The sequence below is a fragment of the Schistocerca piceifrons genome, chromosome 10 (genome assembly GCF_021461385.2).
Source record: "Schistocerca piceifrons isolate TAMUIC-IGC-003096 chromosome 10, iqSchPice1.1, whole genome shotgun sequence".
NCBI lineage: Eukaryota > Metazoa > Arthropoda > Insecta > Orthoptera > Acrididae > Schistocerca > Schistocerca piceifrons.
In genome coordinates, this window is record NC_060147.1 from 101172787 (window position 1) to 101196590 (window position 23804).

At 40.3% G+C, this 23804-nt stretch overlaps 1 protein-coding gene across 2 annotated transcripts; it reads left to right on the plus strand.

Moving 5' to 3' along the window:
• The first annotated feature begins 24 nt into the window (after positions 1-24).
• Positions 25-22538, plus strand: LOC124718997 (protein NATD1). 2 transcript variants are annotated; one of them, XM_047244668.1, is made up of 3 exons: positions 25-307; positions 12610-12719; positions 14832-14915. In XM_047244668.1, the coding sequence occupies exons 1-3, from the start codon at positions 166-168 to the stop codon at positions 14865-14867; spliced, it is 288 nt and encodes a 95-aa protein (XP_047100624.1). In that variant the 5' UTR covers positions 25-165; the 3' UTR covers positions 14868-14915. The 2 variants fall into 2 exon arrangements, with proteins under 2 accessions (XP_047100624.1, XP_047100623.1); XM_047244667.1 differs by lacking the exon at positions 14832-14915 and adding an exon at positions 22245-22538 and having other exon boundaries at positions 34-307.
• The last annotated feature ends 1266 nt before the right edge of the window (positions 22539-23804 follow it).

The window sequence follows — 23804 nt, forward strand, 5'->3', positions numbered from 1 at the left end:
CAGCAGACAAGAGGTTAGAATTCTAACATCCTTGATATCAGAGATGTGTGTAGATTGTCTGTGGCACTGAAGACACGCAATGACGCAAACGTAAATAAAAACATTCTACGTTTGTCGGCAAGGTTCGTCTATTTTACTACACAAGTGCAAGCCTTAGCGATATCAATGCTTCGACGCTCTGCAAGGATTTTGGCAAGAACTGTTAAACCAAATGCGAGTACAATTGCAATAATGCAATTTTCCACAGACGCTCTTGAAGTTAGTCACGACAAGAGCGTCAAGGAATTCTTTATTACTTTGGGCAAAGGTACGTTCTAAGTCTGTAGATTCGGTAAATCCATGGGTAAATCACATTTAACCAAGACTCAGACCAAACATTCACACACATTTGTAGTAAAATATATATTGTCATGTAATACCTTTAGTGCAATACCTGACCAAAAGTGTCCGATCAACCCCTGTGTAAATTGGAATTAACGACTAGATTTAAAGAGAGGCTGACCTGCAAGAATTAAAGGAGGCGGAGAGTATTGTGTTGCCACTGCCGGAACTGTAATCATCGAGACAGATTTGCAGCACACAGCAAGGCGGCTAAAGTGAAGCTACGAAATACACATCTGACAGTGGAAAGCTGCTATGAGTGTGGGACCCGACAATGACTCATTTGTAGTGGCGCAGATGTGTAATAGTGGTGCGCGTCTCTACAAACGTTGGCACCCAGTTGGCGTCCAGCGCCAGCGTTCAGGACCGGCATTGTGCAGCTGCCACACACTGTCTGAGGGAGGGCAAAAGGCTGGGGGGGGGGGGGGGGGGGGAAGCTGACACTCTCAATGTTGGGTTAATAGGAGAGGTAGAGAACGGAAGGGTAGATGAAGGTGAGAACTATTGAACAGAAAGTAAAGTGTATCATAATGCAAGTTGCTGATAAGAATAATGTACAGAAGACTGGAAAAGAAAATTGAGGTTCATTGAAATGAAGGCCTGTGTGAATTATAGGGAAGTTAAAGGCACCACCACCAGTCAGTCAGTTCTGACGTCGCGCTTGATAATAGAAACAAGACTTCAGAATAATCAAAACATAATCATAGGATTTCTCGACATAGAAAAAGCTTTCAAGAATGTAAAACTGTGCAAAATTTTTGAAATTCTTAGGAAAATCAGTGTAAGCTTTAGGGAAAGATGGGTAATATACTGTACACTTCTGATCAAAAGTATTCGGACATACCTAATGTACAAAACACTTGTTCAACTGGTCTTGCACCCTTATCGGTTTACATTAGTAGAAGAGATTGGTAAGTTCAGTGAGGAGCTTCGCATTTGGTCACAGGATGGTTTAGTTGGCACGGTAGCATTGCAGTGATCCACGACAAACTCCAGTGGTAGATGCTACAAGAGAGGTGTTGTGCATCACTCAGAGATTTGCTATTGAAATTGTAAGAGAGTATGATTTGGGAAGAATTGGGTAACTATTTCTGCCTCCCATATATGTCCTGTGTAATGAGCAGAACCAGAAGATTTGAGAAATTAGAACTAACAGAGAGGTTTCTCAACAATTATTATTCCCTTGTGCCGTTTGCGAATAGACAAGGGAATGGAGGATCGGATAGTGGTACCAGAAGCACCTTCCGCCACACACCGTAAGGTGGCCTGCATTGTTAGATGTAAATCTGCAAGGCAGAATTGAGCACTACATGTCACAAGAGGTGGGCCAACCAGTATAAAAGGAGGCAGGGAGTATTCTGTTTCCAGTAGAGAAGCAGTGACAGCAGAATAGGGCAGTCTGTAGAACTCAGTGACTTCAAATGTTGGCTAGTCATTGGATGCCACCTGAGTAAAAAATCCATTGGGGACACTTCAATGTTTCTAAAGCTGTCCAAGTCAACAGACAATTATGTGTTTGTTAAATGGAAATGTGAAGGAACAACCACAGCTAAACAAAGATGAGGCAAATCTTGTACAATGACAGACAGGGGCAATCAAACTTTGCTTGGGGTGGGGTGAGTGGTTGTAAAAAAATTCTGTGAATCAATGGAAGGAATCACTTGTGAGTTCCAAAGTGATACCAGCAGTCCAGCTAGCACGACAACAGTGCGTAGGGTGTTAAAAAGAAGGGGCTACAGTGGTTGACCTACACCATGTGACAATGTGATGGAAGGGTTTGGGTGTGGCAAATGCCTGGCGAACAGTACCTTCCATCATGTGTAGTGTCAACAGGAGATGGGGTTACAGTATGTGGCTGTTTCTCATGCTTAGGGTATGGTCCCCTTATAGCACTTAAAAAAACTATAAATGTGAAAGGATATGAACACATTTTACAGCATTTTGTACCATGTACAGTAGAGGTATAGTTTTGAGATAATGATTGTATCAGCATGACAATGCTGCTGTTGTTGTTGTTTTTGTTGTGGTCTTCAGTCCTGAGACTGGTTTGATGGAGCTCTCCATGCTACTCTATCCTGTGCAAGCTTCTTCATCTCCCAGTACTTACTGCAGCCTACATCCTTCTGAATCTGCTTAGTGTATTCATCTCTTGGTCTCCCTCTACTATTTTTACCCTCCACGCTGCCCTCCAATACTAAATTGGCGATCCCTTGATGCCTCAAAACATGTCCTACCAACCGATCCCTTCTTCTAGTCAAGTTGTGCCACAAACTCCTCTTCTCCCCAATCCTATTCAATACCTACTCAGTAGTTGTGTGATCTACCCATCTAATCTTCAGCATTCTTCTGTAGCACCACATTTCGAAAGCTTCTATTCTCTTCTTGTCCAAAGTATTTGTCGTCCATGTTTCACTTCCTTACATGGCTACACTCCATACAAATACTTTCAGAAACGACTTCCTGACACTTAAATCTATACTCGATGTTAACAAATTTCTCTTCTTCAGAAACGCTTTCCTTGCCATTGCCAGTCTACATTTTATATCCTCTCTACTTCGACCATCTGCAGTTATTTTGCTCCCCAAATAGCAAAACTCCTTTACTACTTTAAGTGTCTCATTTCCTAATCTAATTCCCTCAGCATCACCCGACTTAATTTGACTACATTCCATTATCCTCGTTTTGCTTTTGTTGATATACATCGTATATTCTCCTTTCAAGACACTGTCCATTCTGTTCAACTGCTCTTCCAGGTCCTTTGCTGTCTCTGACAGAATTACAATGTCATCGGCGAACCTTAAAGTTTTTATTTCTTCTCCATGGATTTTAATACCTACTCCGAATTTTTCTTTTGTTTCCTTTACTGCTTGCTCAATATAGAGATTGCTTCCCTTTCGTGTCCGTCGACTCTTGTAACTGCCATCTGCTTCCTGTACAAATTGTAAATATCCTTTCGCTCCCTGTATTTAACCCCTGCCACCTAAAGAATTTGAAAGAGAGTATTCCAGTCAACATTGTCAAAATCTTTCTCCAAGTCTACAAATGCTACAAATGTAGGTTTGTCTTTTCTTAATCTATTTTCTAAGATAAGTCGTAGGGTCAGTATTGCCTGACGTGTTCCAACATTTCTACGGAATCCAAACTGGTCTTCCCCGAGGTCGGCTTCTACCAGTTTTTCCATTCGTCTGTAAAGAATTCGTGTTAGTATTTTGCAGCTGTGACTTATTAAACTGATAGTTTGGTAATTTTCACATCTGTCAACACCTGCTTTTTTTGGGATGGGAATTATTATATTCTTCTTGAAGTCTGAGGGTATTTCGCCTGTCTCATACATTTTGCTCACCAGATGGTAGAGTTTTGTCAGGACTGGCTCTCCCAAGGCTGTCAGTAGTTCTAATGGAATGTTACTCCTGGGGCCTTGTTTCGACTTAAGACTTTCAGTGCTCTATCAAACTCTTCATGCAGTATCGTATCTCCCATTTCATATTCATGTACATCCTCTTCCATTTCCATAATATTGTCCTCAAGTACATCGCCCTTGTATAGACCCTCTATATACTCCTTCCACCTTTCTGCTCTCCCTTCTTTGCTTAGAACTGGGTTTCCATCTGAGACCTTGATATTCATACAAGTGGTTCTCTTTTCTCCAAAAGTCTCTTTAATTTTCCTGTAGGCAGTATCTATCTTACCCCTAGTGAGACAAGCCTCTACATCCTTACATTTGTCCTCTAGCCATCCCTGCTTAGCCATTTTGCACTTCCTGTCGATATCATTTTTGAGACGTTTGTATTCCTTTTTGCCTACTTCATTTACTGCATTTTTATATTTTCTCCTTTCATCAATTAAATTCAATATTTCTTCTGTCACCCAAGGATTTCTACTAGCCCTCGTCTTTTTACCTACTTGATCCTCTGCTGCCTTCACTACTTCATCCCTCAAAGCTACCCATTCTTCTTCTACTGTATTTCTTTCGCCTGTTCTTGTCAGTTGTCCCCTTATGCTCTCCCTGAAACTCTGTACAACCCCTGGTTTAGCTAGTTTATCCAGGTCCCATCTCCTTAAATTCCCACCTTTTTGCAGTTTCTTCAGTTTTAATCTACGTTTCATAACCAATAGATTGTGGTCAGAGTCCACATCTGCCCCTGGAAATGTCTTATAATTTAAAACCTGGTTCCTAAACCTCTGTCTTACCATTATATAATCTATCTGAAACCTATCAGTATCTCCAGGCTTCTTCCATGTATACAACCTTCTTTTATGATTCTTGAACCAAGTGTTAGCTATGATTAAGTTATGCTCTGTGCAAAACTCTACCAGGCGGCTTCCTCGTTCATTTCTTACCCCCAATCCATATTCACCTACTACGTTTCCTTCTCTTCCTTTTCCAACTATTGAATTCCAGTCACCCATGACTATTAAATTTTCATCTCCATTCACTATCTGAATAATTTATCTTATCTCATCATACATTTCTTCGTCATCTGCAGAGCTAGTTGGCATATAGAATTGTACTACTGTCGTAGGCGTGGGCTTCGTGTCTATCTTGGCCACAACAATGCGTTCACTATGTTGTTTGTAGTAGGTTACCCGAACTCCTATTTTTTTTATTCATTATTAAACCTACTCCTGCATTCCTCCTATTTGATTTTGTATTTATAACCCCGTATTCATCTGACCAAAAGTCTTGTTCCTCCTCCCACCGAACTTTGCTAATTCCCACTATATCTAACTTTAACCTATCCATTTCCCTTTTTAAATTTTCTAATCTACCTGCCCGATTAAGGGATCTGACATTCCACGCTCTGATCCGTAGAATGCCAGTTTTCTTTCTCCTGATAATGACGTCCTCTTGAGTAGTCCCCACCTGGAGATCCGAATGGGGGACTATTTTACCTCCAGAATGTTTTACCCAAGAGGACGCCATCATCATTCATCCATACAGTAAAGTTGCATGTCCTCGAGAAAAATTACGGTCGTAGTTTCCCCTTGCTTTCAGCCGTTCGCAGTACCAGCACAGCAAGGCCGTTTTGGTTAGTGTTACAAGGCCAGATCAGTCAATCATCCAGACTGTTGCCCCTGCAACTACTGAAAAGGCTGCTGCCCCTCTTCAGGAACCATACGTTTGTCTGGCCTCTCAACAGATACCCCTCCATTGTGGTTGCACCTACAGTACGGCTATCTGTATTGCTGAGGCACACAAGCCTCCCCACCAACGGCAAAGTCTATGGTTCATGGGGGGAGGCATGACAATGCATCCCATCATAAACCAGCATCTGTAAGGCAATGGTTATAGACAACAACATTCTTGAAATGGATTAGCCTGCCTGGAGTCCAAATCTGAACCCAGTGGAACACCTTTGGGATGAGGTAAATCTTCGACTTTGCTCCCTACCCCAAGCGCTCGATATCACTACATTCACTGGTTTTGGCTCTTGAAAAAGAATGGGCTGCAAAGCTTCAACAGACATTCAGAAATCTCACTAAAATTGTCCCAGTGGAGTCCAAGCTGTCGTAAAGGAGGAAGGTGGACACTTCCCGTCTTTAATGTCCATTAATGTCCATCGCATACATTCAATCCGATGTGTGTAATAATTCTGTGGTTCGACAACTTGGTGCAAGTCTTTCAATTGGACGCTACTCCGGCAGCTTGTGTGCCCCTAACTGGCTCAGTAACCTTACACCTACATAATTGCTCTGTAGTTCACACTTACATTTTTTGCAGAGGGTTCATAGAACCACTTTCAGAATATTTCTCATTTTTTTACTCTCAAATAGCACATGGGACAAATGAACACCTAAATATTTTTTGTGCTGGTTTTTATTTTCCTTATTTTATGATGATGCTCATTTTCCCTTTGTAGGTGCAAGTCAGCAAAATATTTTGGCATTTGGAGGAGAAAGTTTATAATTTGTAATTTTGTGAAAAGATCTCGCCCAAATGAAGAATGCCTCTGTTTTAATGATTGCCATCCCGACTTGCTTATCATATCCATGACATTCTCTCCGCTATTTCATGATAATACAAAACAAGCAGCGCATCTGTCAACATTTTTTATGTTCTCTGTCATTCTTATCTTGAAGGACACCATACTGCACAGCAGTACTCCAGAAGATGATGGAAAAGTGTACTTAGGTAGTCTCTATAGCAGACTGTTGCATTTTCTAAGTGTTCTGGCAATAAAATGCAGTCTTTGGTTCTCATTCCCCAAATAACTTTCTGAGTGGAGTTTCAAATTTAAAATGCTCTTAATTGTAACCCTGGGGTATTCATTTGAATCGACAACTCTTAAATTTGTGTGATTTATCATGTAACTCTAAAGTAAATGATTTTTAGTACTCATGTGGAGGACTACACAGTTTTTTTACATCTTTCAGGTCCAACTTCCAACTTTTACAGCATGTAGACAGATATCTTGTCTAAATACATTTGCAACTTGTTTTAATTTTGCAGTGTCTTTGCTAGATGGTGATCAACAGCATCACCTTCAAACAGTCTGAGAGGGCTGCTCAGATTCTTATAAATCATTTATATGGAGTAACAGCCGTAGGGGGCCTTAAACACTTCTTGAAGAACTGTAGATGTAACTGCAGTTTCATAGGTGACTTCCTGTTAATTGCTATAAACGGTGACCTTCATGACAGGAAATCACAGATCCTGTCACACAGCTGAGACAATACACCATAGGCATGCAATTTGGTTAGAAGCTACTTGTGAGGAATGGTACCAAAAGCTTTCTGACACCCCTGCTGGGGCAAGGGGACTTGCAGTGTGTGTGAAATTCATTCCTGGTGAATCTTCACGTCATTGGAGGGTGGAGGGTCAGTAAAAGGCACACTGAAAAATTCCGTGGTCTGGGCAGGATATGATCCTGGGACATTTCAGTCCCAGAGACACAATTTACCATTAGACCAAAAGGCATAACTATGCAATGACAGTACAACATGCAGAGACTTAACTTCTTTTATATGGACCCTAGTCTCACTCGGCACTGGCCCATAGCCAGTGACTGAGGGAGACTAGGGCTCCATATTGAAACTGTTAATAGACATCAACATAAAAGTTTTCTGGATGTGGTACTGAGAAAACCAAAATTTCGTCCACAGTTGCAGCAGCCTTCTTCTGGGTCTACTGGTGTGTTCTAGCTATGCAGTGTCCTTTATATTTTGTTGTTAGTGTTCACTACGCATGCCATTACGTCATAATTTTAAAAAGATAGTTCGTTTCATTGGTCACTTATGGAAGAAGGAGAGGGAACTTTATCTTAATAGGGTGTTGCAGTGGAGGGAGAACGTAACCTCAGTTGTCTATCGGCTCTTGTGTTATTTGCCATGATTGGTGGTCACCGTCGAATGAGAAGTTGGCTGCTGTTTACCAAATACTGGACATTGGCCACGCGGCTGCATTTACTCGCTGGTAGTGCTCATACCTCGTGTTGACAGTGCAGTCTGTTGAGCTCTGATTGCTGGCAGCCAAGATGGGGCAAGCCTGAGTCCATCCTCCTTATTCATGTTATTAGGGTGTTTGAGTATTTCGATGGACCCTCTGATTTTGTGTTTCGTCATAACCAGCTGCTTGGCTAACACACAGGCTTTGCTGAAATTTATTTCTTTTCCGCAGTCCCACTGGTGTTCTGCCACTGCAGATTTGTTGTGTTGCCCTAGACGAATATAGCACTCACGTTCCCAAATGCGCGTTGCTATTGGCCTGCCAATCTCGCCAATGTACGCCTCTCCACATTCGCATTCCACCTTGTACACGCCTGCAGTGTGTAATGCATCCACCTTGTCCTTAGTGGAGCCTAGCACATCCTGGATCCTGAGACCACCATAGAAGACCCCTGCACCCCAATCCAGCGAAGGTGTTTGCCAAGTTTATCAGTAACATTTTTCACATAAGGTAAGCGCACTGTTGGCCGCAGTTTATCTATTTCTTGCTTGTGTTCGTCAACAAGGCAGTGTGGATCGACCTAAGGCTGTAGCCATTGACTAGAAATGTTGTGCATAGCCTTTTAAGATCAGATCTGAAGATGGTCATTGCTGACTGTAACCATTACTCTAAGGACCTAACAATTTCATGATCACAGGTGGAAATAATAGACATTTACTCTGTAATTAGGAAGGACAATATCAATTAGTTGTGAACATGGAGAGAGAAACTCTGCATGCCAGGCAGCATGCAACGATGTGCTAATGAATTTCCTCATTATACCCATAACTTACAACAAATGCGAAACAAAAATTTAAATCTCAAACCATTAACAACATGTCAAACTAACAATTCCAGAGTCAAAGACATACCAGTAGGGACTAAGAACTGACACCCCAACCACTTTCTAACAGTGCTCCAATCTGACAATTCCAATACAAAACAAACATGTAGAATAGAACCCTGACAAACAACGTGTGCACCAGCCGTATCGCTTACTAAAGACACTTTGAACAAGCTTCGAAACATCAGCATTCGACACTAGAGAGTGTCACTCAGTCATGACACCATGTAACACAACACAATTATGTCAAGAGTCAAAGCTGGCAACCAGTACCACTTGTCTTGGTTGACTTGACAGACTGATCTGTACTGGAGCTCGATCTCAATGTTAGGTTGGAAGGTGAGTTAAGTTGTGCATTGGTGAAGTCAACGGTTGCGAATGTCAAATATTGGGTATAATGACTTACTGATCCACAGCCTGAGGTCTGAGTTGACTGTTTGGTTGAGAGATGAGAAGCAGCATCAAACACTTCAGTTCTTCCAAACTTTGCATTATGTTGCTTTAAGACTGACATACATTTGGTTTGCTAATCTCATTATGACATTTTTATTGTTTGCTAAACTTTAAAAGTTTAAGGCAACACATTTAAGAAATAAAGGCTTGTTGCTGTTTAACATTGCTCCTCGTGCACCGCACAGAAGACCAAATGTGAAAGCTTGATTGAATGTGTGGAAATGTCATCCATGTTGATGTGACATTTGTGTTCTGTTATTGTAGAACTTGATTGACTTTCTCAGTTCTTCTAAAGGAGTCATGGCTGTTGTATTTACACTTGTATTGATACATCAGATAGAGAATTTAAGTGATATCTGTTAAAAAGTGCATATATATTATAAAAATGGATGTACATATGTACCTATGTATGTATGTTACTCACCACCTCCTAAACCACTAGACCGATTTCAGCCAAACTTGTTACATGTATCACTTACTGTCTGGAAGAATCACAATGGGCGTAAGAACCACTTACCTAACAAAGGGGTGGGAGAGGGCTGAAAAAAACAGCATGGCCCATGACGCACTAATACCCTACTGCCTTCATGCAGTATTAAAGAATGACTGCATTTAGGGCTTGCAATGAACTATACACATAAATTCAAACCTTTATGACATTTTTAATCTCCATCAAATGATGAAAGGAATAAAAAGTCGGATCACTTAAGATTTTCATGGTCTTTGCAGTAAAACTGCCACATGAAGCATGATGTTTTAATTTATTACTTCTTCACAACTAACTGTATTTGCAACACATTTTGTAGACAGTATTCACGTACACCACTGAAGGTACCAGCAATGTATTCAGGAGATGTGTGGAAAACTGCTGCATCATGAATGATGTTTAAATTTACTACTTCTTTGCTACTAACTCTATTCACAACATATTTTACATACAGGACCCACAAATGCTGCTGAATGTACTTACAAAACTGTGTCATTGTGTGACACATAGTTCGGGATATGCGACATCAAATACTGAGATGCATGAAAAACTGCTGCGTGATCATGACTTTTAATGTGTTACCTCTTTACTACTACTACTACTACTACTACTACTACTACTACTGCTACTATTACTTTATGCACAATACATTTTAGACAGTAAACACATATACCACTGGGAACTGATGACCTCAGATGTTGAGTCCCATAGTGCTTAGAGCCATTTGAACATATACCACTAGATGTACTTGCAAAATTATGTCATTGTACGACAAATAGTTGAGCAGGTACATTATCATAAACATTGAGCTACATGAAAATGAAACTGTAGGAGGAAATTCTCAAGAGATACAGGTGAAATATGGGAATAGATACATGTGAAATATTTTAAACATATGTGAAATATACACACATCAAAAAAAGTTTTGCATCACCCCAGTTCCCAGAACTCCTGAAGATAGACGTTGACTGTGGATGTTGTATCATAGACTTAGTCCCTTTGACTGTTCAGAGATGTCACTAAAACCGCCCATAGATGTAAACAACCATTCATGAGCAGTGCCTATTAGACGGAGGGGGTCAGACAGCCGATCAGTTCCAGTTATTCCACCAAGAAGGAGGTACACGGCTCGTGTTGTCTGTAGTTCACTCATGCTAGATGGTCAGTGCTGCAGTTTGATCATATCCGCATTGTTACTGTGTGCCAGGAAGGGCCCTCAACAAGTGATGTGTACAGGCATCTCCGAGTGAACCAAAGGAGGAACCCTGACAGCAACGCCACCATGTTGAATAATACTTTTTGTACAGCCACAGGATGTCATGTTACGACTCAAACTGTGCGCAATAGAGTGCATGATGCACAACTTCACTCCCGACGTCCATGGCGAGGTTCATCTTTGCCTCCACGACACCATGCAGTGCAGTACAGATGGGCCGAACAACATGCCGAAGGGACCACTCAGGATTGGCGTCACATTCTCTTCACTGATTAGTGTTGCATATGCCTTCAGCCAGACAATCTTCAGAGACGTGTTTGGAGGCAACCCGGTCAGGCTACATTCTCTTCACTGATTAGTGTTGCATATGCCTTCAGCCAGACAATCTTCAGAGACGTGTTTGGAGGCAACCCGGTCAGGCTGAACGCCTTAGACACACTGTCCAGCGAGTGCAGCAGGGTGCAGGTTCCCTGCTGTTTAGGGGTGGCATTATGTGGGGCTGATGGACACCGCTGGTGGTCATGGAAGGCGCCGTAGTGGCTGTACAATATGTGAGTGCCATCCTCCGACCAATAGTGCAACTATATCAGCAGCATATTGGCGAAGCATTTGTCTTCATGAACGACAGTTCATGCCCCCATCATGCACATCTTGTGAATGGCTTCCTTCAGGATAATGACATTGCTTGGCTAGAGTAGTCAGCATGTTCTCCAGGCATGAACCCTATTGAACATGCCTGGGATGGATTGAAAAGGGCTGTTTATGCTCGACGTGACCCACCAACCACTCTGAGGGATCTACACCGAATTGCCATTGAGGAGTGGGACAATCTGGACCGACAGTGCCTTGATGAACTTGTGGAGAGTATGCCACAATGAACATAGGCATGCATCAATGCAAGAGGATGTGTTACTGTATATTAGAGGTACCAGTATGTACAGAAATCTGGAGTACCACCTCTGAAGGTCTCTCTGTATGGTGGTACAACATGCAACTTGTGATTTTCATGAGCAATAAAAAGGGCGGAAATGATGTTTATATTGATCTCTATTCCAATTTTCTGTACAGGCTGCAGAACTATTGGAACTGAGGTGACGCAAAACTTTTTCTTGTGGTGTGTATGCAGGAAAAACCATGGGTAAAAAACTCACCCCAAACTCTTGGAACAATATCAATCAAATTTGGTACACATATTAGTTACAAAATGGGATAAGAACCACCAGCTTCGTATTGGTATGGTGGCAATAATGTGTAGAGAGAAGGTGGGAGGAGGAGATGGTCAGAGATAGGAGGAGGAGGAGGAGGAGGAGATGAACAGGCAGAAGGGGGAGGAGGAGGTGGACAGAGGGAGAGAAGAACAACGGAGCTCACAGTAGTTACACTTTTAGTTCGACATCTGTCACTCATTCTGAATGGGCTTATAGGCATCAACATACACCGACTCCTGCCATGACAAGAAATTAATGTATTATGGTTTCCAACTACTTTCACCATTACGGATCAATCACATGAACAGTTTTTAAAACTTTGGTATGGTGCCATGTCCAGCACAGGGGGCAGGGCCAATTTCTCCATTAGAAGGTGCAGAGGCAGGCCACTGCAACCATGTACAAACTTTCAATTTTACCCATGTAGAGACAGTTATTTCTAGAACATGTCTACGTGCAGTAAACTTTTATGTTAACTGACAGTGACCACAAAAGCTTACATTTGAGAGGAACTGCATTACTGCAGTATTGATGTTTTAAGATAGTCCACATCAGTAAAATATTTCTTCTTACCTGGGTTTTGTATCTTTGCAGAAAGAGCAGTCCTGCAATACGATGAGGACGCTTGTGGTGTTGTCGACTTACTACATACTGAAGTCCCATCAATCTTCCAAGGAAAGGGTGTTGGGAGGATACTAGCTAAGGTGAATTCTTCTTTTTCTGTTGACAGTTGTCCCAGAAATTTGTTGGTAATGTGTCCTACCATTTCCTATTTCTTTATTCTTTTTGAATGGAACTAATGTCGTACTGGGATGGGTCACGCTTAGTTAATTTAAATGTGTTCTGCCAGGGTTCGTGGAAAGAGAGAGCACAGAGTGAGATGTCACAGCACTTAAGACATTGGATTTGTGTACAGATGGAGTGGGATTTGTATCCCTGTTTAACCATCTGGATTTAGCTTCTTCAGATGAATATCAGGATGGATCCTTTAAGATGCCACTGTTTGTTTCCACATGTTCATTTTAATTTGGTACTAACAGACATTAAATTATAACCTATGTTCCATGTTGAATCTGCTCAGTATAGCATGTGACAGCAGAAGGAAAAGAATACGATTTCAATGGAAAGTGGTTAAAGAGAAATAAAGAATGCCTTTTGCCCAAGGAAAACATGAAAGCTGAAAATTGTGAGGTGTTAATTGGAAAGAGTGTCTGAAAAGTGGATGTGATGAGAATGGGAGTACGTTAACTGTATTCACAGTTGCAAATATGGACAACCATCAGCTGTAAAATAGAATGACAGCAATGAAAGTTTGTGCTGGATCGGTTCTCAAACCCGGATTTACTGCTTATTGCAAGTGGTCGCCTTACCATTTCGCTATCCGTGCATGCCTCATGGCCAGACGCAAACTTCCATATGTCATCAAATATGGGTCTGGCTGTAAGGCATGCACGGGCAGCAAAATAGGAAGGCAAACACGGGAAATCCGGGTTCAAGTCCAGTCCAGCACAAATTTTTATTGTCGTCATTCCATTCTACAGCTGGTGGTTATCCATATTAGCAATTGCAAATACATGTAATGTATTTAATAATGGCTGTAGTTGCCGAAGTGCCTGTTCCTTCCAACACCCATGCATGTCCAGAGGAACTTTGCATCATAAATCAGAATAACACAAGCACTGCAATATCATGGTAATGAGAGGGTTGTGGTCTGGTGTTCAGATGTTATGGTGCAATGTGTGTTTTTCTGCTTTCAGATTGGCTTTGTCTTGAGCACAATTAGTATAGAGAGATTGGTGGAGTAGGCTATGTGGAATTTGTACTTTGAGGAAGAGTTTGCATCATGGTAGTGAGACCATAGATATAAGTGTGTGAAAGATATGTTTCTCCCTCTCCCTCTCCCTCTCCCTCTCTCCCTCCCTCCCTCCCTCCCTCCCTCCCTCCCTCCCTCCCTCCCTCCCTCTCAACATGACTATCATATCTGCCACTACTTAACTTATATGAAAAATCACAGATTGCATTTCTGTTTGTGTTCATATTGCCTGACAGTCAGGCAGCAAGACCATGCACCAATAGGACTGTTCCATCAACGCTGCAGTGTCGTGTTTAGCTTGATGACTGTTTACACCTTCTTTTTTTTCTTTTCTTTTTGGTTGCAGGGAAGTTACAGCTTGTAGCTGGAGTCCTTTGATTGTAATAAAATATGAATTTTCATACAGGTTTGAGGGAGATATCATTTTGTCAGATAACCAAAATGATCTGTTGATATTATTTGCTGAAAGTAGAGGCTAGTATACCAAAGCTGGTATCGGAATCAGAATTTTGTCGTCTCATTTTGTAGGCCTGCCAGTTTTAATTGCTGATTTTGTGTACAAGGGACTAGTCAACAACAAACAGAAATTGTACAGTGCAATATATAACTCTTAACATGGAAATAGTGCCAAGTACATTATTCATTGCTGCAATTATTTAAAACTTCTGCTACTGAATAATAAATAGCATATACGCACAAAGATGAAATGTACATATTATGTTGCAGCATTGAGGTCTTGCTGTGAAATAGCCTTCTTTAAACTGATTATAGAGTTTTATATTTGCACACTATAAAGTATGAAAAACTGCTCCAAATCCATGAAAGGAAAGCTTGTAATTACCTGCTTCTAGTGTTGTAGTCATGTTGAAAATTGTTTCCTACACTTGTTTCTGAACTCTTTACGTGTAAACATGTCATAAACATCAACCACTTGTTTTCTTATAGTCATTATAAGGTGTTTTTAGTGATAATATTAAATTTATTGTACTTTATCTTCTTCCAGAAGATAATTCAATGCCTTGTGATGGGATCAACATAGCTGTGGTAAAAACTGTTCCCAATCCATGTCAGTATGAACAGAATTTCTGCCGAGGTGAGCAACCTAGCAGAAAATAGAAGACATGCAATTCAGAACAAATTAAAGTGATGTGCTTCACTGGTTAACTGAGGGATTTGGACAGGAGAGGAATTGCATATCATTAAGAGATTCCTATTACTAAATATGTCTTCACTAATTCTGGAAAATAGGAGGGGGAGGGTGCAGTGTGAGAGCCTATTGCCACAACATTGTCTACTGTTTAGTACAAACACTACACAATGCACCTGAATTTTTTATTTTTATTTCTTCTGAAAAATAAATGTCTGGCAGATGTTGCACTTTCATATGAATGCATCTAATATAGTATGTTTGAGGAGGAAATGAACATACATTAAGAATCATTAATATGGACACTTTGCTAAAAGGGAGACATATTAAATATGCACTCTGGTCTCAATGGTTTCTGAGGAGCAGCTGTATGAAGCTATTGAGGAGTGGGAAGAATATTAAATGAACAGATCATTTTTTTTAAATATCACCAAGGGCTTCATTTGCAACTGTTTTAGACAGAAACTACGCAGCTAATCAGTGTACTGTCTTGTTCCAACTACTAAAAGTGAAGCATGCAGTCTTGAGAGACCTGGACCTACTTGCACGCAACACTTCCTTTTGCTCAAATGATAGTGAAACACATCATGTCAAGTGTTCTGATCCATTCTGACTTATGATCAGAAAGTCAACTCCCACAACCCAAAATTTCCGGGAGCTGTGGTGGTGTGTTAGAATCAGATGACTGAGGTCAGGTAATCTAGCAGGGCCACACAATCATCTTCACGTCCATGTGATGTTGCATGAACCTTTCTGAAACAATTTGGAAATGGTGGGGTAGTGCATTGTTTTACTGAAGCTACAGGTCATCTGTAGGATTTGTAGACAGACAAATGAAAATTATCTGATATTAGGTTCTGGTATTGTTTGTCCTTGAAAGACGATAGCAAAGATATATTTCCACTGTATAAATATTTCACTGTTTCATATGCTGACATAAGGAAAACCCTGTAGTTGGCAGAAGAACTGTCACCATTGTAACTGATAACAGCAGTGGTATAATACATGCTTTAAAATTCTGGGCTAAAGTCTAGATCAGAGCCAATAGCAGTCACTGTGCTGCTTATCTACTGCTCATAGGTTGGCAATCCACGTGTTTTGTGTAGCCAGTGGGATGGTTCTTTGACGTAACCGATGAGAGGTAAGAACAGAAACAATGTATTTCTAGCAGTGTAATTGAAACTATTGTCTTGTTTACTGTTTTTTGGAGTATTAGTGAGTTTCAAGAAAAATATTTTGTGGTTATGGCAGCAAATGCTATAAAGTAGACTGATTTAAGTGATTTAATCCTGCACAGTGACAAAATCCATTGGTGCATGTCTAATGGATTAATTGCAGGGACACGAAAATGTGTCAGACGTGGTGGTAAAATGACCACATGATTGATCTGTACAAACACACTGAGAAAGTGGATCAATGTTTTTCAATTAAATCATGGGAGGAGGCAGTGGATCAGTCTTCATTCGTAATAGAATAGCATGTATGATGTATTAATCTGCTCACACAGACTGATTGTGTAACAACACAAAGCAGAGAAATATTTCACTGCTTTTTCAAATGTATCATAGGTTGTGACACTGTCTTGGATTTGTAGATACTATCACAGTTTAAATAGCTACAAGTCAAACATGGAGAAATTAAATGTATAATCGTCGTTTACAGCAATGTTTCACCCTTTTTCTGGATGTATTAAATCAAAACACATCATCTGCTTGCTGCTCTTACTTTGGCTGTGTAACATAAACAGCCAACACATCTTCCCTTGTTCCCATAGTACCTCACAGCAAGTGCTAAAAACATTCCTTCACAAAACATAAGTACGCCACTGACCCTGTTCTAGACTTTTACCATATTTTGTGAAGTGTCAGGCCTCCTACCTTAGGTATTAGGGAGAGGAGGTCAGTGAGCTGAGAGTGGTTGACTTGGCCCCTGCCTTTTTGTTTAAGTGGTCAGCTAACCATATAACAGATAGTGTGTAGCAAGGACATTTTTCAAAACAGTTAATGGATTTTTAATACGAATGAATCACAAATGTGTGTCAACATAGGCTTTCTGAAGAAATGTGTGGTTGTGTGTTCCTGGGGAATTGTCTCAAGAGTTTTGCTTGTGAGAACAGACACTGCTCATACCACGAGATGTGTATCTTGATTGCAGTAAGAGCACTGATTATGATTGTCACCATCACATATGTAAATACTTCCACTACCTGAATGAATGGTGCACTGTTGGCAAGTTGGATTCTACATCATAGTGGTTTCTGGCATGTTTGTATCTTGCGGTGTTCAACTTATCAATATATGCTGCAAATAGTCAGTCCAGGCAACCTTTTTACACTCGTAGAGTATCCATTGGTGGTGTTCCTACTCGTGCTAATCTCTGTGGCCCTTGATATATAGTAAACAGAGGTACACATGTGAGGCAGTTGTGTTGTAAATTGGTGAGTGATTCACTGCACTGTGGATCAGGTATCTGCTGCTCTGAGCATCCAACTCCTTTCATCAGTATGTTGTTACCCACCACAGATGAATCCAGTGGCAACAATTCTTCCTGAAATGAAGCACTCTCAGTGCACTCTTAAACATTGTTAATGAAATGGTCAGTGCAATGTCCTCTACATCAATTGAACACTACACTTATCATTATGACTGCCACCACCAGGTCATGTTGCAGTATGTCACCATGGTGACAATGGAATCCCTCTGCCCAGACATAGCAGGTATCTTAAATTCAAATGCTAATGAGTGTGTCTTTTCGTTCTGAATGGTCAATACTATCTTGTCCTTTTTTGCAACATTGCCTCCTGAAACTTGCTGTGCATAGTTATTTAGTGAACATCAGTCATACAAAACCCAACCTTCAGTTTTCTCATGTGATATACGGAAGGTTGTGGATCAAGGTGAGACTTTGACTCAATACACCAATGCTTAGTAGTGACAGTACACTTGCGGGATGTCAAACAAAATTTGTGATTCGATTGAGGATTTCTTGGTAGGAAAGACATAGCATGTTATCTTGGATGAAAGGTCATTGACAGGTGTAGAAGTAACTTAAGCTGTGAGCCAAGGAAGTTTGTTGGGACCTGTATAGTTCATGTTGCATGTTATTGACATGGCAAAAAATATTAAGAGTTACTTCAGACTTTTGCAAATGATGCAGCTATTTGCAGGGTAACCCAGAAAGAATGGTCAATATTCAGGGACACGAAAGTGACAATCATTTAAAGCAAAAAAATCTAGTAAACGTGAGCTTTAAAATGCATACCTTAAGAGCTATGAGCACTTCTACACCTTTGATACTGTGGAACAAATATCTCTTCTACTGCAAGTTCTTTGCTTTCCACATTTTGAGAGGTGATAGTATGGATGAAAACGAGAAAAAATGCCTACTAAACATGGACTTTGAAGTGCATGCCGTGGGAGCTATGAGTGCTTGTTCATCTTCACCACTGTGAAACATACCTCTTCTACTGAGAAAGTGCTCATAGCTCTCAAGGTATGTATTTTAGAGACCATGTTTCTAGACCTTTTTAGCTCAAATGACTGTGCGTGTCAAATTCCTGAATATTGAGCATTCTTTCTGGGGCACCCTGTATAATGAAATAGTATCAGAAAGAGCTGCACAGTGTCTGAAAGAAGAGCAAGACTTAGAAACTTGCTGCAAATGTTAAGATACATATAAGTAACCACTTCTCAAAATGGAATAAAAAAAAAAATAGTATCCTATGGCTACAATTCCAGTAAGTCACAACTGAAATTAGTCAACTTCTATAAATATCTAGAGAGCTAATTTATGAGGAAATGAAAGGATGATCACTCAGCCTCAGGGGTGACTAAAACAAGTGCAAGAGTTTGCATACAGAGATTGCATACAAAACACTCATGTGACTCTCATCATAGAGTATTGCTCGTGTATGGGCCCAATACTACGTGGGACTAACAAGGGATATTGAATGTAGACAGAGAAGGACAGCACGAATGGTTACAGTTTTGTTTGACCCAGGTGAGAGCATCACTGATCTCTTGAAAAACATGAAATAGCACGTGATTGAAGATAGATGCTAGCTATAATGTGAAAGCCTAGTTTCAAGACCATGTGTTAAGTGAGGAATTGGGTGTATTACTCGCATAGGATCTCTGAAGAAAATATTGTATTAATCCCATGGTGCACAGAGGAATTTAACAAATAATTCTTCTCATGCTGCATAAGCATACGCACAGAAAGAAACCCTAATGTGTGTTACAGTGGTAAGTACCCTCTGTTGTGCTCTTCACAGTTCTATAGTGTGAAAAAAAGTGGAGGATCTAGCTGTATGTATTACAGTATTTATAAAAGTTGTATCAGGTAATAGGAGTGCCTCTATAACTTTATAACACATGGTGTGGTTGATAATGCAAGTGGCATTCACGAAATTAGACAGTGGAAGTGTTGATTATCAGCTGATTTTAAGTATAAGCAGGTTGGTGTAATGTGGCATAGTATTCACATTTAATTGCTTCCCTGCGTGACCGCTTAGAGATCCCTATTAAGTCAATATGACTTAAGGCATTGTGAAGGTTCATAGAAGAGCTGAGAAATTAGTGTTAAACTTAGCCGATGATTTGGTGGCATTACAGAGATGTACAGCAAATGCAAAAGGGAGATTTTGCATGAAGGGTTACCACTAAAATTCTTTGAACTTGTTTCACTGAGGATCCTAAGAACAGAGGACTCATACAGACTTTAATTCCTACAGTTCTCAGTTGTTTTGTTGGGGTATAAGTAAACTTATGTCTTGCCTTTAACTGGCTGAGATACTCAGGGTAGTCCACAACTCACCATCAGAGCTTCTGTCTGCCAGTTACTCTATCTACTTTTCTCAGCTCACACATGCTCTCCTGCATACTGTGTCAGACCTACATTCCTAGGTGCAAGGATATCACAGTCTATGGCTTAACCATACACTAAGGCTTGTACGCAAAATGAGTCGTCCTCTCAGACAAGCCTGGATTTGAGGCTGAGTCTGGCATATCGTATTCATTTTTCAAAGCTGTATAATTGAGATAAGCGATCCTCTAACTAGAATACAGTTATTCTCTATGGGAGATAAACTTGCAACATTTGTTATTTAAGTTGGTTTGTATTGTGTTAAGATCACTCTGCATGACATTATTATTTATAAAAGATACGGAAAAATTGTCCTTCATGAATAAATGTACATGTATTTTAGAAAGTTATTGCAATAAAAAAATCAAAATTTATAATTAACTAATGTTAATTGTATCGAAGGAAAAGTGATAAACTAAGAGACAGAACTGCTGGCCAGTACCAACTGCCCCCTTCCTCTTTGTTTACTGTCGCCCTTATCTCAGGTGGGTCCTCATCATGTAATGTTTGTGACTTGCCCTTCCATTTTGAACTACCTCAACCTATCTTTCTCTCATACTGTCAGGTGGGTCTCTTGATGCTGCTATACATTTCACTTCCTGATGAGAATCAATACACTATACTCCTGCTAAACTGGCCATTCCTCACAATAGAGGTGCCGAATTATTGAGAGTGGCCGGCCGGAGTGGCCGAGCGGTTCTAGGCGCTACAGTCTGGAACCACGCGACCGCTACTGTTGCAGGTTCAAATCCTGCCTCGGGCTTGGATGTGTGTGATGTTCATAGGTTAGTTAGGTTTAAGTAGTTCTAAGTTCTAGGGGACTGATGACCTCAGCAGTTAAGTCCCATAGTGCTCAGAGCCATTTGAATTCTTATTGAGAGTGTCTGGGAACTATACCCATTCAATCCGGCCAGCCGAGAGCTGAGCCCTCAAGTATGTACATATTCAGTAGTGGCACTTACTATGAAACTTGTCCTGAACTTTTAGTTGCTATATGCAGTGGCGGCACGGTTTATCATGCGACCGTCTTAGAAGCATTACGTCAGTACTGCAGGTATCTTGTTGTTGTGTATTGTACTCCAGGGAGGTGTCTGCAGCTTCAGGAGCACCAGGGTGAGTAATATTCATGCTCTCTCCTCCTGTGTCCTCTTCTTCATCACTTTCATCATTACTTTCCTGCCTGCTTTTAATTATTTCCTCATCTGTTGAAGTTTCGTCTGTCTCTCAGTTTTCCTCATTCAGAAGCTTTTTGTTCTTCAGCTCTTTCTCAGAGCTGGTACAAATTTTTTTGGAACCACTGAGAGAATATTTTTCTGTCTGTCCACACTTGCTTCTGAGCACAATATTGAACTGGAAGTGTATTTCTGTTGCCATATTGAAAACAACATTGATGTTAGGATTTCCCTATCACCGTGGTAGTTTATTACTCCCATTTGTGTTAATATGTACCACTAATGTTACACATTGTTTCTGTTGTTTGTGCCCAAAACCATCCTTCTCTTTCTTGGGAGTGATGTCTTTGAAGGAAGCATCTTGTAAATGAGACTTATTTCATCAGCATTGTGCAAGGCATCAGCAATTAAATCTTCTTTGTCTTCCAAATTGTCTTTACAAACTCTTCTGTATCTTTGTCATTAGCTGATTAACTTCACTGGTGACTGTCAGCTGCCCATTCCATGCCCCCCCCCACCCTCTTCCCAGTTAGTTTAATATCCAGCCTTACTGCCACATCCAAGTTGTTTGTGAAATGCAACTGCTTTTTCCTGTATTATTGGGCCACTGACAGGAATTCCTTTACTGTGTTTTTGTGTGAACCACCTGTAAACAACTGCGTCCAGTTCTTCATTCTCACTCTTTCGCATAACCCTGTGTTGTCTCAACCTACTCTCCATTTGTGTTTCTTATTGTCAAATAATATGTTTCTTTTTGATGTCATAAATAGTTACTCATTAAAATTGTACTCCGCAGCAGTGCTTCTCTTCAAAGAACCTCAGTTCTAAAATTTCAAGCTTCTGCTTGAGGTGTTTCCTTTTATTGCTGTGGTACTGAACTGTAAAGAAAGCCACATTTTCAAACATTGTTTGACATTGTAATTAACTGACAACATCATTGCACACTATAATTCATTGTTGAGCCTGTCATTTCTCCTTGAAAGCGACTAAACACCGGGTTACTGAGAGGCCAAAGTAGCAAGAGTTTAGTGTGGTTAAACACACAAAGATTGTGATAGTGTGCCTGATGTAATGTTAAAAACTAATGGTATCTTAACATACAAGAGGCAACTGCTAAGTGAACTACAGTGGCGAGTCATGTATGGAAAGCTTTTTATATTATTGCTATTCACATTCAAATTGTATTTGCGGCTTGTAGAATTTCTCTTTAAATTTTGTCTTCACGTTGTTACAGGCTGCCTTTGATTATGTACACAACAACGAACTCAAAATGAAGCTGACATGTGAATATTTACAGAAGGCCATTGACAGCTTTCCAGAATACAAGAAAATAGTTGTGAATTAGCTTGGTACTTGGAATGTGGAATTATACATGTATATTAGTAGGTGCTGTTTTGAGTTACAGTTGTTGATGACTTTGGGGTACTATTTATTTTAAAAAAAATATTTTTATATTGTAAAGTTTTAGCTAAAAATTATACTTTGTATACATTTAGAAAATGGAATAAATTTTGTGCATCGCTATCAAGTTGATATGGTGGTTGATGTGACCACACACCTCTTTCACATTTACCAGTCTTGCTAGGTGCTGCCACAAGAAATAGGAGACACCCACACCGCTCTCATTCTTCTAATTTTTCTCATTTTCCATTGTTACATGCCAGAAGACTTCCGTTCATATGAATTTGATTTTACTTACTGTGTAATTGGCCTTTTGCTTTCATCAAATACTAAAATATTCAAAATTGAGTTGTTCTGTGCCAGACTGTGCTACCTCCTTGCATTTTATGCGTTGGAATTGGTTGACATCGTATTGGGCAGATGTCTCAGCCGGCCAGTACTTATATGTTACACCTAAATGCCAAACATTGCCATCATGTTGTTGTAGGCTGCCTCCTAATAATTAAGGATACTTTATGCCTTTTCAAAGACAAATATGGCCTCAGCATGGTAAGGTGTCTGTAATATACTGTGAAAATGTTGTAGGACAAACTATGCTATTAACAAAGGCTGTGTAGAACATTCCGGCAGTAAGGAACTAAGATAATTCAAGAAGCCTGCAGCCAAATCAATGGACAGAAAATGTTGCTTAGCAATACTTCAACCTGTCACATACCTCACATCCTGGTTCGTGTTTTCTCAAAGTTTCCACACACATTCCGGGATGGCTCCCATGAAAATCATTTCCAACACCCTCCGCTTTGATTGTCCATTGTTAACAAGGACACTCTATGGTCTGGCCCTCTTCTATTTTCTTCATACTTCTAGGATTTGAAGTTGAATGCCCAGGCATCAGTTTCCTAATGCAATATGACACAATTCTCAAAAAAACTTCATAAATCATCTTTGAAGAGTAGAAGGTATTCAAGTGCTTGTAGCTATAAAATATTTCTACCTTATTAACTCAGCCACTGGTAGCTGAGTATCTAGGGTGAAATCTAGTAATTGAACAGTTGCTGTTACAAATCTTGTTAGCAGCACCATCTGTTTTATTTTTACTTAAATTCCATATTTATTAATGAACCTGTGACCAATCCCAGCTTTGCAAGGATGCACCAAAAATATATGGCCAGACAACGTATGAGGCATAGCAGTAATTTCATTTTGTATTCACTGCATAGAGTTAAGATTAAAGTTCAGAGAACATTGTTAGGCTCCTAAAGAACATTACTTTGATATACCTAAGTGAGCTGCACACATCAGGCAAGTTTTCAGGAGGCATGAATGTTGTGTGTCCCATACTTAAATGGCATTTGGAGTGATATCTCATGGCAATAATGGAAGCTGCAAGTTA